At 34.3% G+C, this 14,750-nt stretch overlaps 1 protein-coding gene across 1 annotated transcript; it reads right to left on the bottom strand.

The window, feature by feature from the left end:
- Positions 1-400: 400 nt before the first annotated feature.
- LOC129941414 (uncharacterized) lies at positions 401-2,588 on the bottom strand. The gene is made up of 4 exons (XM_056050039.1): positions 2,053-2,588; positions 919-1,926; positions 473-741; positions 401-411 (listed from the first exon to the last, which is right to left on the bottom strand). The coding sequence occupies exons 1-4, from the start codon at positions 2,586-2,588 to the stop codon at positions 401-403; spliced, it is 1,824 nt and encodes a 607-aa protein (XP_055906014.1).
- Positions 2,589-14,750: the final 12,162 nt, after the last annotated feature.

Here is a 14,750-nt window from a genome sequence, read left to right as displayed (position 1 = left end):
TTTGAGAGTTTCAATTTCATACGTTGTAAACGAGTCGAATGAATTTCACCAACATCTTTTTTATCCAAAGAAACCAATGGTTTATGATCAGAATTTATGGTGAAGTAATAACCATAAATGTAATTTTTGAATTTCTCACAGGCGTAGACAACAGCCAATAATTCTTTTTCTATTTGTGCGTACCTTGTTTCAGTGTCAGTCAAGCTTTTAGAAGCGTATGCTACCGGCTTACCTTCTTGAAAAAGACAACATCCTAACCCATTTTTGGAAGCATCAGTCTGAATCAAAATTTGTTTCTTTGGATCAAAAACGTGAAGGATTGAATGTTTGGCAAGAGTATCTTTCATATCTTTAAAAACTTGGCTGTGGCTTGAAGACCACTGAAATTCAACATTTTTTCTCAACAATTCCCTAAGGGGTGAATTTAAATTTGAAAAATTAGGTATAAAAGAACGAAGATAATTGAACATACCCATAACACTTTCTAATTGTTTTCTGTCTTGTGGTTCTTTTAGGTTTATAATAGCTTCAACTCGACTTGGATCTGGACAAATTGTATCACCAGTAAAAACATGACCCAAATATCTAACCTTATTTACGCAAAGCTGCAGTTTATCTCTATTAAATTTAACGTTTACTTCACGAGCTCTTTTTAATACTCTCTCAACATTTTCATCATGCTCTTTTTTAGTTTTTCCTCCAACGATGACATCATCAATGTAAACAAATGTGCCAGGTAAACTGGCAAAATATTTAGAGTTTAATTTTTGAAACTTTTCTGGAGCCGTTTTGATACCAAAAGGTAGAACATTATATTGGTACGATCCAAATGGCGTACTAAAAACTGTCAATTCTTTCGATTATTCACACAAGCCAAGCTGCCAGAAGCCCTCCTTTAAATCAAAAACTGAAAAGTACTTAAGCTCCCGCATTGCGTCACAAAAATCATCCAGTGTAGGAATTATGAAGTGCTCGTCTTTCAAGTTCATGTTAAGGGCACTTGGGTCAAGACATAATCTCAAGGATCCATTAGCCTTCTCAACAACTACTAGCTGGTGTGACCATGCTGAAGGTTGATCACGCTTACTGATTATTCCACGACATTCCATGGTCTCTAGTGCTTCTCTAACTTTTTGCCTTATGCCTATTGGTATTCGCCTCGGTGGCTTACTCACAGAATAACTATCTGGTTTCAATTCTAATGAGCATTTATCTGGGAATCGTCCATCGCCCGAAAAAACGTCATTATTTTTATGAATAAATTCACCAATGTTGCTAACCTCATTTACTCTTTGAATCAACCCTAAGTCCACACATGAACTAAGCCCTAACAATGGTTTTGAATCACAACCAACTACCATGAAATCTGCATCAACAATTTTATTTTTATACTGAACTTGAAGACTAACTAAACCCTTTGTAGGAATATAAGAACCACCATATGCCTCTAATTTTGTTCTTACCTGTCTTATTTTATGTTCTAAATTCAACTTTTGAACTTCTTTTAGTGGTATAACGTTAACATCAGCCCCACTGTCCAATTTAAATTTAATCAAACTATTTTCTACCGCGATATTTTCATACCAACTCCTGCAACTTTGTCGAACCTGATTTATCGAGTAAATGTCACCAACTGAACTAAAACCGACCACCTCAACCGAATCAATATATGAGTCATCCTCATCATCTTCATGAGTAATTTCGTTACTGTTAATGTCATTTACACTCTTAAATCTACATGCTAAGGCAAAATGATTGTACTTGCCACATCTTAAACATCTTTGTCCAAATGCTGGACAGCGATTTGGAATATGATTTCTTTTACACTTGTCGCATCCAATAATGTTTATATTTTTTCCCGAACTCGAAGGTCTTTGTTCTTCGCTAGTTAGGTGGTCTCTCCTCTTCGTCACATTATTTGGAAATCTAGAATTAGAATAAGAAAGAGATTTAGAAACATTGCTATTGAAATTAAGATTAGAACTATTATTGTATTTTTTTTGTTGACGATTTTTATTTGCTATTACTGCAATTGATCCTCGTTCTCCTTGCATCTGTTGAGCTTGCATACTTGCTTGCTCCGCCACGCGACAAAGCTCCTTGGCTTTAGTCAGGTCCAGGTTGTCTGTCTTCAAAAGTTGCAATCGAATGTTTTGCTCTGCAATACCCATGACGATTCGATCTCTGATCATGTCCTCCTTTTGGCAATCAAAATCACAGCTTTCTGCCAATTTAATGATATCAGATAAAAACTGTTCGAATGGCTCTCCTTCTTTTTGGTTTCGTGAGAAAAATATATATCGCTCGTAGACCACGTTGCTCCTTGGCATGCAATACGCTTCAAACGCTTCTATTACTTCATTAATTTTAGTTTTATTAGATTCAGCTAAAGGAAGTGTTTGAAATATTTCAATGGCCTTTTCTCCAGCACATGATAAAAATCTAGCTGTCTGGATAGCCTCACTTTCCGTGTTCGTTTTTGTAGCCACCGTATATATTTTCCACATGTTATTAAATTTGCGCCAATTCTCTTTGACATTTCCATCCAAAAGTAAGGGGCCGGGCTTTTGAAAGTCACAATTTGCCATTGTATTTTAAATTTATATTTAGTAGGTATAGTAAGTTTTATATAGTTTTTACTAGATTATTATTACTATTATTTTTTTTTTTTTTTTTTTTTTTGTTAAAACGTTTTTCCTTTCTTTTTTTTTAAGTTCTTTAAAGCGGCTGCGCAATGTTATATGATTGAAAGACTTTTATTAATATTTCAGTGTTCTTTATTTGAGCTTACAAAGTGAACTGGAAGACCAAGAAAAACTATCAAAAAGCGAGACCACCACGCTAGCCGATTATGTTATGCTTAGTCATTCATTTTAATGTTCATTTTGATATAATTGTTGTTTAGACAAGTATGCTTAGAGATGGGACATTATACATCAAGAAGAACCGGTTCGGCTTTAGAACAAGATCAATATTTGTTATCAGTTCAGTTATCAATTAGTAGCCGAAGAGTAAAGATCTTATAACTAAAAAAAGTATTTTCAAACTAAAACAAGTGTGTTATAGTTATTGATAACTCGGGTCTCTACAATTTGTAACTCAAATTTAATTTTTGTACATGTTAAGGTTTAAAAAATTTCATTTGAAAGTTAAATTAAATCACCAATTTTTCGTACTTTTTGAAATCCAGTGTTAACTATTGAATTTGATCTATGGCTATTTCTATTTTGTTAAATTATCAAAAATATCACTATAAAAATGTTAAACTCCTTAACACAAAATGCAATCATTTTAATAGGAATTATTTTCAGGATTATTTTTTTATGTTAATCAATGGGATAAACTGAAACTAATCTTAAGCTTTCTCCAAGTCAAGCAATAATCAATTCACTTGAAAATTGCGTTCAACCACGAAAAAAACTTTTTGAAATTAAAATTACTTATCTTTGTTTTGTTTTCAATCGGAAGAATCTTAAGCAAAGCTTGAGTTTTCGAAAAATATTATTCTCAAATGAATAACGTGACTGTTAATTGTATAAATTAATTTGCGCTCCATTGAATCTAACCATTATGTAGGTATCTATATTTATTCAAGTCAACCTATTGAATAATAATTGAGATCGAACATCACTTTTAATGGCTAAATAGGAAGAAAAGGATATTGAAACAAAATATCTATCGGGTGTTTCCTTAGGATCTTGAAAATTTTATATGAATAATAATACAAGACGGAAATAATTTATTTTAATCATTTTGTAGATAAATGAGTTGTATTTTTATAAATATGACTTTCGGCATAAGTTCGCAGCAAAAAAAAATAAACAGTCCGTTGAGAACTAGGGCCTAGTGACTCACAACTCTCAACCATTCCTGTGTGCGAGTAATGCTTTCAGGGATGGAGGGGAATTACAGTTTTTAAGCCGATTCCGAAAGGCAGTTTTGAGAGCGCACTTTTCATAACAAGTATTACTCTTCGAGAATTTGTCAATTCCTCGCAAGAGGCAATACCCGTGATAAAGCTTCAGATGGCATATTAAGGTATTGAACCCTAGACCTCTAGCATGACGCACTAACCATCATGCCACGGATACTAGCGGCTAGGAGTTACATAGTCCAATTTTTCACTGCTTTTTCCAATAAATCTGGATTCAAGCCGACAACGATGGCTTGAATATTGGCTTCCAATGCTTCAAAAGTTGCTGACCCCACGTGCAGAAGTAGTATCACTTCTGTAAACAAATAAGTTAAGTTCGTTGTTTAAAATTCTAAGTCTTATTGGAACCAAATGTCATCCGTAATTCGCATTTTTTCCTCGTTCTAAATGGAGATTCGTTAATAGCATAAGATTGCCTCCGATCCATGTTTTGCTTTTTGACGAAGCCATTTCATTAGAAAAAAGCTTCATTGCTTAACTAAATTGTTCGTTCTTATTCTGAGTTCAAACAATTCATAATGAATTGCCAAGCCTTACAGAACAGAATTGTCAACAAACCGAATTTTCCAATGCAGCTAAAAAAACACCCTATACAATCTACATACATATATGAATATAGAAGTTAGTTTTAATGAGACTTACCATTTCGAAAGTTATAACTAATGCCCCTTTTGAAGGTACCAAAAGACTTACTTTAAATTTATCAAATTGTTAAACGAATCTTTGATTACCTTCAAATTGAAGATACTGCTTGGAAGTATACGGAACCTTTTAATATCTTATTAACCTGCCTTGTTAACTTCCCATAGGAAGTTATTGTAATGGGTCCGATTTGTCAAATTGAAAATTTTGACATTTCTCGACGTTTCAAGGTCCCTACAGTCGAAATAAAAGATTTTTAGAAAGATGTCTGTGCGTGCGTGTGTACGTACGTTCGCGACGTTTTTTTCGTCGTCCATAGCTCAAGAACCAGAAGAGATATCGATTTAAAATAAATTTTGTTATACAGATAATAAGGCAGAAAGATGCAGAAAGGGCTCTCAAGAAAATTGCGTGGGTGGTTTTTTTACCATAGCAGTTTGAAAAAAAGGTGAAAATTTTGGTTAACCCTGAATATCTTGCGAACCAAAAACGCTAGAGACTTGAATTAAATTTTATATTATATATTGTAACGTGATACAAAACAAGTATATTTTTTGAAAAAAATCAATATAACGGTTTTTTTTTATAAATCAATAAAACTGAAAAAAAAAATTTGTCACCTACAAAATTTTACGACTGAAATATGATTTCATCTCCAAAATAATTTTGTGCAATGAAGAATAATGTTTTTGACATCTGATAAAATTTTGAGAAAAATCTAATTGACAGTTTTTTTTTACAAAAAATAAAAACCTAAAATAAAATGTATAAAAGTTGGTAAAAATTGATTTTCGACTCAAATATCTTTTCAAAACTTTGAGATATTGGCTTTAATTTACTTTTATCTTTCAAAACATCTTGCTGTCAACATTCAGTTAAAGTTTGAAAAAAATCGATTTGACAGTTTTCGTACAAAAAATTAAAAACCAAAAAAAAAAAATAACAAAAGTTCGTAAAAAATGATTTTCGACTCAAATATCTTTTCAAAACTTTCAGATAATAGCTTTAAACTAATTTTTTCTTATAAGAAATTTTGTTTTCAACATTAGGACAAATTTTGAGAAAAATCGAATTGACAGTTTTTTTACAAAAAATAAAAACCTGAAAAAAATGTATAAAAGTTGGTAAAAATTGATTTTCGACTCAAATACCTCTTCAAAAATTTTAAATATTGGCTTTAAACTAATTTTATCTTATAAGAAATATTGTTTTCAACATTTGGTAAAATTTTTAAAAAATTCGAATTGACAGTTTTTTTACAAAAAATAAAACAATACCTACTAAAACTTGGTAAAAATTTACTTTCGCCTCAAATAGATTTTCAAAAATTTAAAATATTGGCTTCAAACTTATTTTATTTCAGAGAAAATATTGTTTTCAATATTCAGTAATTTTTATATAAATATCCAACAGTCCGTTTTTTTCATAAAAAATAAAATCTACAAAAAATTGTGCGCAAATGGTAAAAATACATATAGACAAACTTTTAAGCAAGACAAATCGATAGACGGGATGGGAAGTTATCAGTGTGGGTCGCATCCCAGCCTCTTTTTTACATTGCTTTGTATTTGAATATTATTTCCCTTTTAATTTGTTTGGCTTCGTGTTCCCCATCATTCTTAATTAAGTTTAAGTGTTCTCCATTACCAAAGCGTTCAACCTTTCACTTGGTTTTCAACATGCCTACATATCTATCTTACAAACTAAAGGAAAACGTCATTATTGTATTTAAAGGCTATTTGATTGCCTTGGAAGGCGAGGAAGGCATACGAAAACATAGGTTCTCTTTACAAACGTCGCCGTCGCGTTGCTCGTTGCCTAAAATCAAATTAATGAATCCTCTCATACGTTAGATAGGTAAATAGATATACATAGCGGATATTACGGTAAACCATTAAGTTTTATGAATGAAATGTTAAGGAAGGAACTATCTATTTGGGAAGCCACATTAACACATACCATTAACACATACCATATTAAGATCCATGTTAATGAAAGATTTAACTGCCAATAGGAATACCTTTACGGAATTATTATAACCTTTACACATGTCCTTTACACATGCTTGTACCCGTAGGCAGGGTTACCATGTCCTGAAATAATTCGACTAATTTAAAAACAATTAAAGCCCAAAATCAAAGCCAAAAAAAAAGCTGGGATGCGACTCACATTGACAACTTCCCATCTTTTCTGTCGATTTGTCTTTCTTAAAAGCTTTTCACGTTTTCGTGTTCTGTTAAAAAAGTTGTCAATTGAATTGTTATAATCAAATTAAAAATTAATAACAATATTTTCCTTAAAATGAAATAGTTTGATTTCAAAATCTATTTTCGTTAACGAGGTTTTTAGTTGAAAACCAAATTTTTACCAATTATAGAAATTGAATGAATGAAATGAGAGATATCGAGAACCGAACATCAATTTTTACCAAATTTTCGTAATATTTTTTGTAGATTTTATTTTTCTATGAAAAAACGGACTGTTGGATTTTTATAAAAAAAAACTACTGAATATCGAAAACAATATACAAAATATTTTGAAGACAATATTTTTAATTTTTGAAAAGCAATTTGAGTCGAAAGTAAATTTTTACCAAATCTTAGTTTTGTTTTTTTTTTTTTATTGTAATGGGTCAGTTTTGTAAAATTGAAAATGTTGCCATTTCTCCACGTTCCAAGGTCTCTAGAGTCGAAATAAGAGATTTTTAAAAAGATGTCTGTGCCTGCGCGTGTACGTACGTTCGCACGTCGGTATGTTCGTACGTTTGCGACGTTTTTTTTGTCGTCCATAGCTTAAGAACCAGAAGAGATATCGACTTCAAATAAATTTTATTATACAGAAAATAATACAGTAAGGGCTCTCAAGAAAATTGAGTGCTTTTTTTACCATAGCAGTTTAAAAAAAAAGGTGAACATTTTGGTTAACCCTTAATATCTCACGAACCAATGGCGCTAGAAACTTGAATAAGTATTTATATTACATATTGTAACGTGATACTAAAAATTAACGGTTTTTTTATAAATAAAAAAGAACCGACCAAAAAAATTTAACGAATAAAAAATGATTTCAGCTCCAACACAATTGTGTGCAACGAAAAATAACGTTTTTAAAATCTGGTGAAATTTTGAGAAAAATCAAATAGACAGTTTTTTCTTATAAAAAATGAAAACCTAAAAATAAAACTCTATGTTGATAATATTTGACTCAAATTTCGTTTCAAAAACTTGAGATTATGTCTTCAATCTTATTTATCTCATAAAAAATATTGTTTTCAAAATTCGGTAAAATTTTGAGAAAAATCGAATCGACAGTTATTGTTGCAAAATTTGTAAAGCAATATTTTTTTAAAAAATAATATTAGTTTTAAATATACCAAAGTTTTGTTAATTTTTTCGTAGGTTTCTATTTTTTGTAAAAAATCGTCAATTCGATTTTTCTCAAAATTTTCCGAATGATGAACACAATATTTTTTATAATATTAAATTAGTTGGAAGCCATAATCTGAAATTTTAGCAAAGTATTTGAGTCGGAAATCAATTTTTACCAACTTTTAGAAATGTTTAGGTTTTTATTTTTTGTAAAAAAAACTATCAATTTGATTTTTCTCAAAATGTAACCAAATGTAATAAACGTTATTCTTCGTTGCACAAATTTGTTTTGGAGATACAATCATTTTTTGTTCATACAATTTTCGAGCTGACAAGTATTTTCTTTTCGTTTTTTTTTTGTTTTATAAAAAATCCTTTAACTGGAATTTGGTCTTATAATATACTTGTTAGGTATCACGTTCAATATAATAATATAAAATCCAATTCAAGACTCTAGAGTTATTCGTTTGTAAGATATTTTGGGTAAATCAAAATGTTCACCTTTCTTGAAATTGGCATGGTAAAAAACACCACCCACGAAATTTTTTTTAAAAGTGCTTTATGCATTATTACCTGTATAACAAAAATTATTTGAAGTCGATATCTCTTCTGGTTCTTGAGCTATGGACGACGAAAAAACGTAGCGAACGTACGTACACACGCAGGCACAGAAATCTCTCTTACTTACTTACTTACGCAAGGTGGCGCTACAGTCCTGTGTGAACTAGGGCCTCACCCAACAAACTTCCCCATCTAGCTCGGTCCATAGCTAGATGTCTCCAATTTCGCGCTCCAAGTTGGGTGAGCTCACCTTCCAATTGTGCGCACCACCTGATTCGCGGTCTTCCTCTACTGCACTGTCCTGTGGGTGCGGATTCGAAGACTTTTCGGGCCGGAGCATTGGTTTCAATGCGCTCTACTTGACCCAGCGATCTTAGTCGTTGGACTTTTGCCCTTATGGCTAAGTCTACGTCGCTGTACAGCCCGTACAGTTCGTCGTTCCATCTTCTCCTCCACTCCCCTTCGATGCATACGGGACCGTAGATCACACGAAGAACTTTTCTCTCGAACCGACCCAATTTGCTTTCATCCGCTTTTGTCATAGTCCATGCACCGTACAGCAGCACGGGGATGATAAGGGTCTTATATAGTAACACTTTGGTCCCTCGAGAGAGGAATTTACCACTCAATTGCTTTCTTAGTCCAAAGAAGCAGCGGTTAGCAAGGGTTATTCTGCGTTTGATCTCAGCGCTGGTGTTGTTTTCTGCGTTTACAGCGGAGCCTAGGTAGACGAAGTCGTTGACTACCTCAAAGTTACGTCTGTCGATGGTGACGTTTTGACCAAGACGTCGTCGGTGTTGTATGTCCTCCATGGTCATCCTGCACAAACGGACTAGTTTGGCAGGGATGCCAAAACTAGACATGGCTCTATACAGCTCGTCCCTGTATATGCTGTCATATGCGGCCATGAAATCGATGAACAGATGGTGGGTGTCGATTTGGTGTTCTTGAGTTTTTTTCAGGATCTGCCGTAATGTGAATATTTGATCGATTGTGGACTTTCCTGGTCCAAAACCACACTGATAAGGACCTATCAGGTTGTTGACGATGGGCTTTAGACGTTCACATATTACGGCAGAGAAGATTTTATAGGCGATGTTAAGTAGACTGATTCCTCTATAGTTGGTGCAGTTTAGAGGGTCTCCTTTTTTTCAGGATCGGGCAAACAATACTGAGGTTCCATTCATCGGGCATGCTTTCTTCCGACCATATCTTACAGATAAGTTGGTACATGCTCCTTACCAACTTATCTCCAGCTGCTTTAAAGAGCTCGGCATTCAAACCATCTGCTCCAGCGGCTTTATTAGACTTCAGCTTAGATATGGGAACCTATACTTCGTCTTAGTCGGGAGGATGGGATTGTTGGCTTTTGTCGTCTATGTTGAATGGATCATCCTGCCTGACAGCGGAATTCAGTACGTCGTCGCCGTTATACAGTCTGCAGGTGGTTCTTCCATATCCTCAGCATTGACTGCGGTTCCACTATGATGTTTTCATTTTCGTCTTTACAGTTCTAGGTTTATGTACAATTGAATTTCGTTTCACCTGTTCATAAAACTTTCGAACCTCATTCCTGCTTTTAAATCTCTCAACATCTTAGACCGCACGCTTCTCATGCCCTCTCTTTTTCCTTCTGAGTAGTCGGCGGTTCTATCGCCTCTTCTGCTCATAGAGCTCATGAGCAGCTCTCGTCCTTTTATGCAGCGCCACTTTGCGTGCCTGTTTTTTGGCTACATATGCCTGCCGATATTCCTCAGAAATCTCTCTAAAGATCTTTTATTTCGACTCTGGGGACCTTGAAACGTTGAGGAATGTCAACATTTTCAATTCGAAGAATCAAACCGATTACAATAACTTCCTATGGGCCCAAAAATAGCCTAATCTATCATGGCCTATGCACTTACTCGTTCGTAGGGTTACCATATTCTGAGCTTCCTTGATAACCCAATTTAACAACATGTGTTTCCCGAAATCAAAGCCAAACAAGCAGCCCAAAAATTCTCATCTCCGTTTTATTTAGTTATACCAATTTGGGCTAAATTATCATTTCATTTTATTTGTTATGTTTGGAAACAGTTCATGAAAGGAATACGCTTTTATACTACAGCATTCGAAGTTTAATGACGAGGTTTATTTATTGGATACAAATTTTGCTTTACTATTTATAAGGAAAATATGGCCCAAGATTAAATTTAGGCTATTTAAAGCTCAATTCTTTTTCCTAATTTTTGTAGGGAATATCCCAATTTCTGATCAATAGCCCAGTTTCCAAAATATAGCCCAGTTTTCAATAAATAGCTTAGTTTCAAATAAATATTTTAATGTTCAATAAATAGCAACATTTTCCAATAAAACCCTAATCTGGCAAGCCTACTCGTACATCTCTGAATGCCTACGAGCTGATGTAAGTACCACTAGCGTTGTGTGTGATGTTGTGTTTCTGGCAGACATTAATATGGTGATGAATTCACAAACGCTGTCTGAGCCAACACAAAACACTCTAGATATCGATTTTTGTATTCGCACAAAAACAATCCCCATGGGATAATACAAAACCACCTACAACCAAATGAGAGCCAAATGTAAAAGACGGTACCGTCGAAACATAAAACCAATGCGTGCGAATAAAATTCATTCCCAACAGGATGAGTTTGTATAAATCCATATACATTGTATCTAGATTTTAGGTACGTATAGTCGTAGATACTTCAAAAATTTAATGATCAAAGTCTTAAATGATTATTATCTTCCTCTAATGGCTGAATAAATATGCGGAATCAAAAATGATGATTCATAATATCTAAATTTATATTTATTTTTTATTTTTAAATGAAAGTAAAAATTTGAAAACGTATATAAATTTAATCGTCTGAGAAGAGAGGATATTATAATATCTAACAACCAAAGGGGTCAATTTGCTTAAAAATGTGAGCGCATCAGAATATTTAAACATAAGATAATGTTCTAAAGTGTATTTTGTATGTGTGAATTTTTTAAACGCATTAAGAACTCTGCAAAAAACAAAATTACACTCTTAGTCAATTTTATTATTTGGGCCTGCTTGGTAATGTCTTTTAGTCTTGTAGAACACCGTCAATTTATTCACATTCCAGATTCAGACTTCAGGCCTTAGGAAAATAGATACGGGTTTTGAATGTAAAATTAAAGCAAATTTCGAATGCAAAGACAGTTAAGAAAATACCACTCCGAAGAAAATACATAATAATAGAAAATAGAAAAGAATAATTTAGTACTTGTAGATTTTAAAGCTGGGGATGTATTTTATTTCAATCTTCATTTTACTAAGCTTTAAATGTAAGGGATGTGTGTACATCAAAAGGCAATTGGAAATTGCAACATCTTTCGGAAAATATGTAACAAATACATAGATGAGCAACTGGTAACCAATAGGACATTTCATGTGATACACGATTCATGAAGGATAACATCATGCTGTGAGCTATAATAAAACAAGTTACGAAATGTGTAGAAATCTCAGAGCTGTAGCGACCACATCCGTGATTTTAAGAACAACTGTCATAATGTTTCAGCCTATATTGTCGTAGAAGAAACTACATGTGTTCTACAGGGTTATCCATTTTGCGGTTTCAAAAGTAGATAAGCACATATCAAATATTTTTGTTCATGATATTTCGTTTTTATTGTAAAGTATGAACCTAGACATTAGTGAAACACTGCATTAATTAATTGACCACCAGGAGAATTGTTGCAAGCATTGATTCTTTTAAGGTAATTTTCAACCACTTTTTGTGACATATTGGGAGAAATGTGCTTCGTCACTGAAGAAAATCTTCTTCGAAAAATCGGCGTCCACCGCCTGTTACGACGTTGTCAATGGTCGGTGGCTTCAGTTGGTGTATGTGCCTTAAGACAGTCCTAATTTCTAAGAACGACGGGTCTTCGGCAAAATTTTCACTTATGGCAGCGATATTTTCAGTGTTACGAGCGAAACCATGATGCACATGTCTTACAATATCTGTTTACAGTTACAATTTTGCCAATCGCTTGTGTAGTTGGATTATTATGTAAAACATAATCTCCTCCCATTCACTTTCTTTAAATGTGAAACTTTCAACTGAAAAAAAAAATGGGTTTAAGAATTTACTTTACAGATGTCGGATTCCGGCCCTATACTTTTGATAACGCAAAATGGATAACCCGTTATGAAAGTGTTTCAGAATGCCATGGTGCTGGGATGATGATCATTCGTATAAGAAGGTTGCCAATACTAGATCCAAATTCGTATGATAGTATCCTTCTGAATTCATTGAACAGAATGTGGATGAAGTACTTTCCGGCCCAAAATTTAACATCAGATCGCTTTCGGTGACAGCCGATTGAAGTGGAAGATTACACACTCCGGGAGTAATAAGGTAACAGTTGTTCAAACTTAGCTAATATAAAATGATACTGATGGGCAAATAGATGATATGACTTTGATAGTTGCCCACTGATGTTAAGTACAAAATGTTATCAACATTGCAAAATGTCGTTGAGATGAATCCACTTTTATACTCAGGATTTTAAATTTACTTACTTTGTCAGTCTGCCCAATGACTCTGCCAACGATTTCACAACCGGAATCAGGTCGGGAACGAGGGAACCCACCTATCATGCTTCTACACCTTTGCTGGGTTGTTAGCCGAGACCATCCAGTTGCACAACCAACGGCTCCGGGAGTCCCGTTCCATTATTCCAACGAAGGCATTTTCTTTTCCGCTGCCTTCTCTCATAGATCGTACCGCAAAGGGACTGTCCCTGGTGAGCTTCTTAGTTCATTCGTGAGTAGCTCACCGCAGACTAGCAAGCTTTATCTTTAGTGCTTTATCAGCTTTATCAGCGTCATGGTATATTTCGTATCAATTATTGTTATACGTTATACGAATTGTCCTTCCTCAACTCAGAAATGGGACCTGAGATTTTTTCTCTTGAATGTATGACAGCAGGCCAATGTGTCTTTGACTGAGCAATAAAGATTAAAAAAGGGCTTTTGAAGAAGTAAGACTCAAAGGTAATTTTGCGAAAGAATTACATATGAAAAGATACTTTAAAGACGTTGATCCTCCTCAGATTTAAGATAGAAAGATTGATTAAAACAGTTTTTTTTTTAAAGTTAAGAATATAAACGTTTCAAGACTTAAAAACTAAGCTTGAACATATTTCGCTTAGCTTTTTTCTGTTTAATTCAAACTTCTGTTTTCATTCTCAGTTCCTAAAAGGTCAGCACAAATTTTGTTAAGAGCTTATTGATGTTCCGCTGTACAAAAATTTTGTTAAAAAGAATGTTACTTATTTTTAAAACTCTTGTCCGTTCAGTTTTTTCGTCAACTCTTCTAAAACGTAAAATATTTCAGTAACGAAACATTTTGAAGAAATATTGTTTGAAAAATACTTAATCACTGTAGGAATTGTAAGTTTTGCAAACGCTGATTTTCTTAGCTGTTTCGGTTAACAGATCATGTTCTCAAATAGATTTTTTCTGGAAACAAAACTCGAATATAGTGTTGTCAAAGCACATTGGCCTACGCAGATGAAGTAGCTAAATTGGCGACAGGGAAATTCGTAACCACTATAAATGAACATGGAGAAAAGCTTGTGGCTTGACGATTAATCCCCCACACATACACATAACAGGAGCGATAAGCACCACTAGCACTCCAGATATGGAAGTTGTATTCAATCTTTTACCCCTGGAAAGCGCTGCTAACAGCGCCTTACAACTAAGCCGGACCAACTGCTGGAAAACCATCCACATCGAGCACTGGCAGATTATACATGAATACAAATGGAACAAGAAGGCACAGAATCTTTAGAGCTATTTTCCCTAATACGAACAGTTAGGTGGGCAGTGTCCAACAAAATAAGTAGTCTACAATATATACTGACGGCTCGAAAACGGATGATGGAGTAGGAGACGGATCTTTTTTTAAAAGAAGAAACATTAGCCTGCAAACGAGACAGCTGATGAGCTGGCAAGGACAGGTGGAACTCTGGACCAATCCCATATAGCTTACTTATTTACTTTAAGGTGGAGCTACAGTCCCTGTGTGAACTAGGGCCTCACCCAACAAACTTCTCCATCTAGCTCGGTCCCTAGCTAGCTGTCTCCAGTTTCGCGCTCCAAGTTGGGTGAGGTCACCACTTGTGCGCGCCACCTGATCCGCGGTCTTCCTCTACTGCGCTGTTCCTGTGGGTGCAGCCTTTCCGGGCCAGAGCATTGGTTT

Source organism: Eupeodes corollae, chromosome 1 (genome assembly GCF_945859685.1).
Source record: "Eupeodes corollae chromosome 1, idEupCoro1.1, whole genome shotgun sequence".
Taxonomy (NCBI): Eukaryota; Metazoa; Arthropoda; class Insecta; order Diptera; family Syrphidae; genus Eupeodes; species Eupeodes corollae.
The sequence above is the reverse complement of the archived record's forward strand: the minus strand, read 5'-3'. Positions and strand labels throughout refer to the sequence as shown.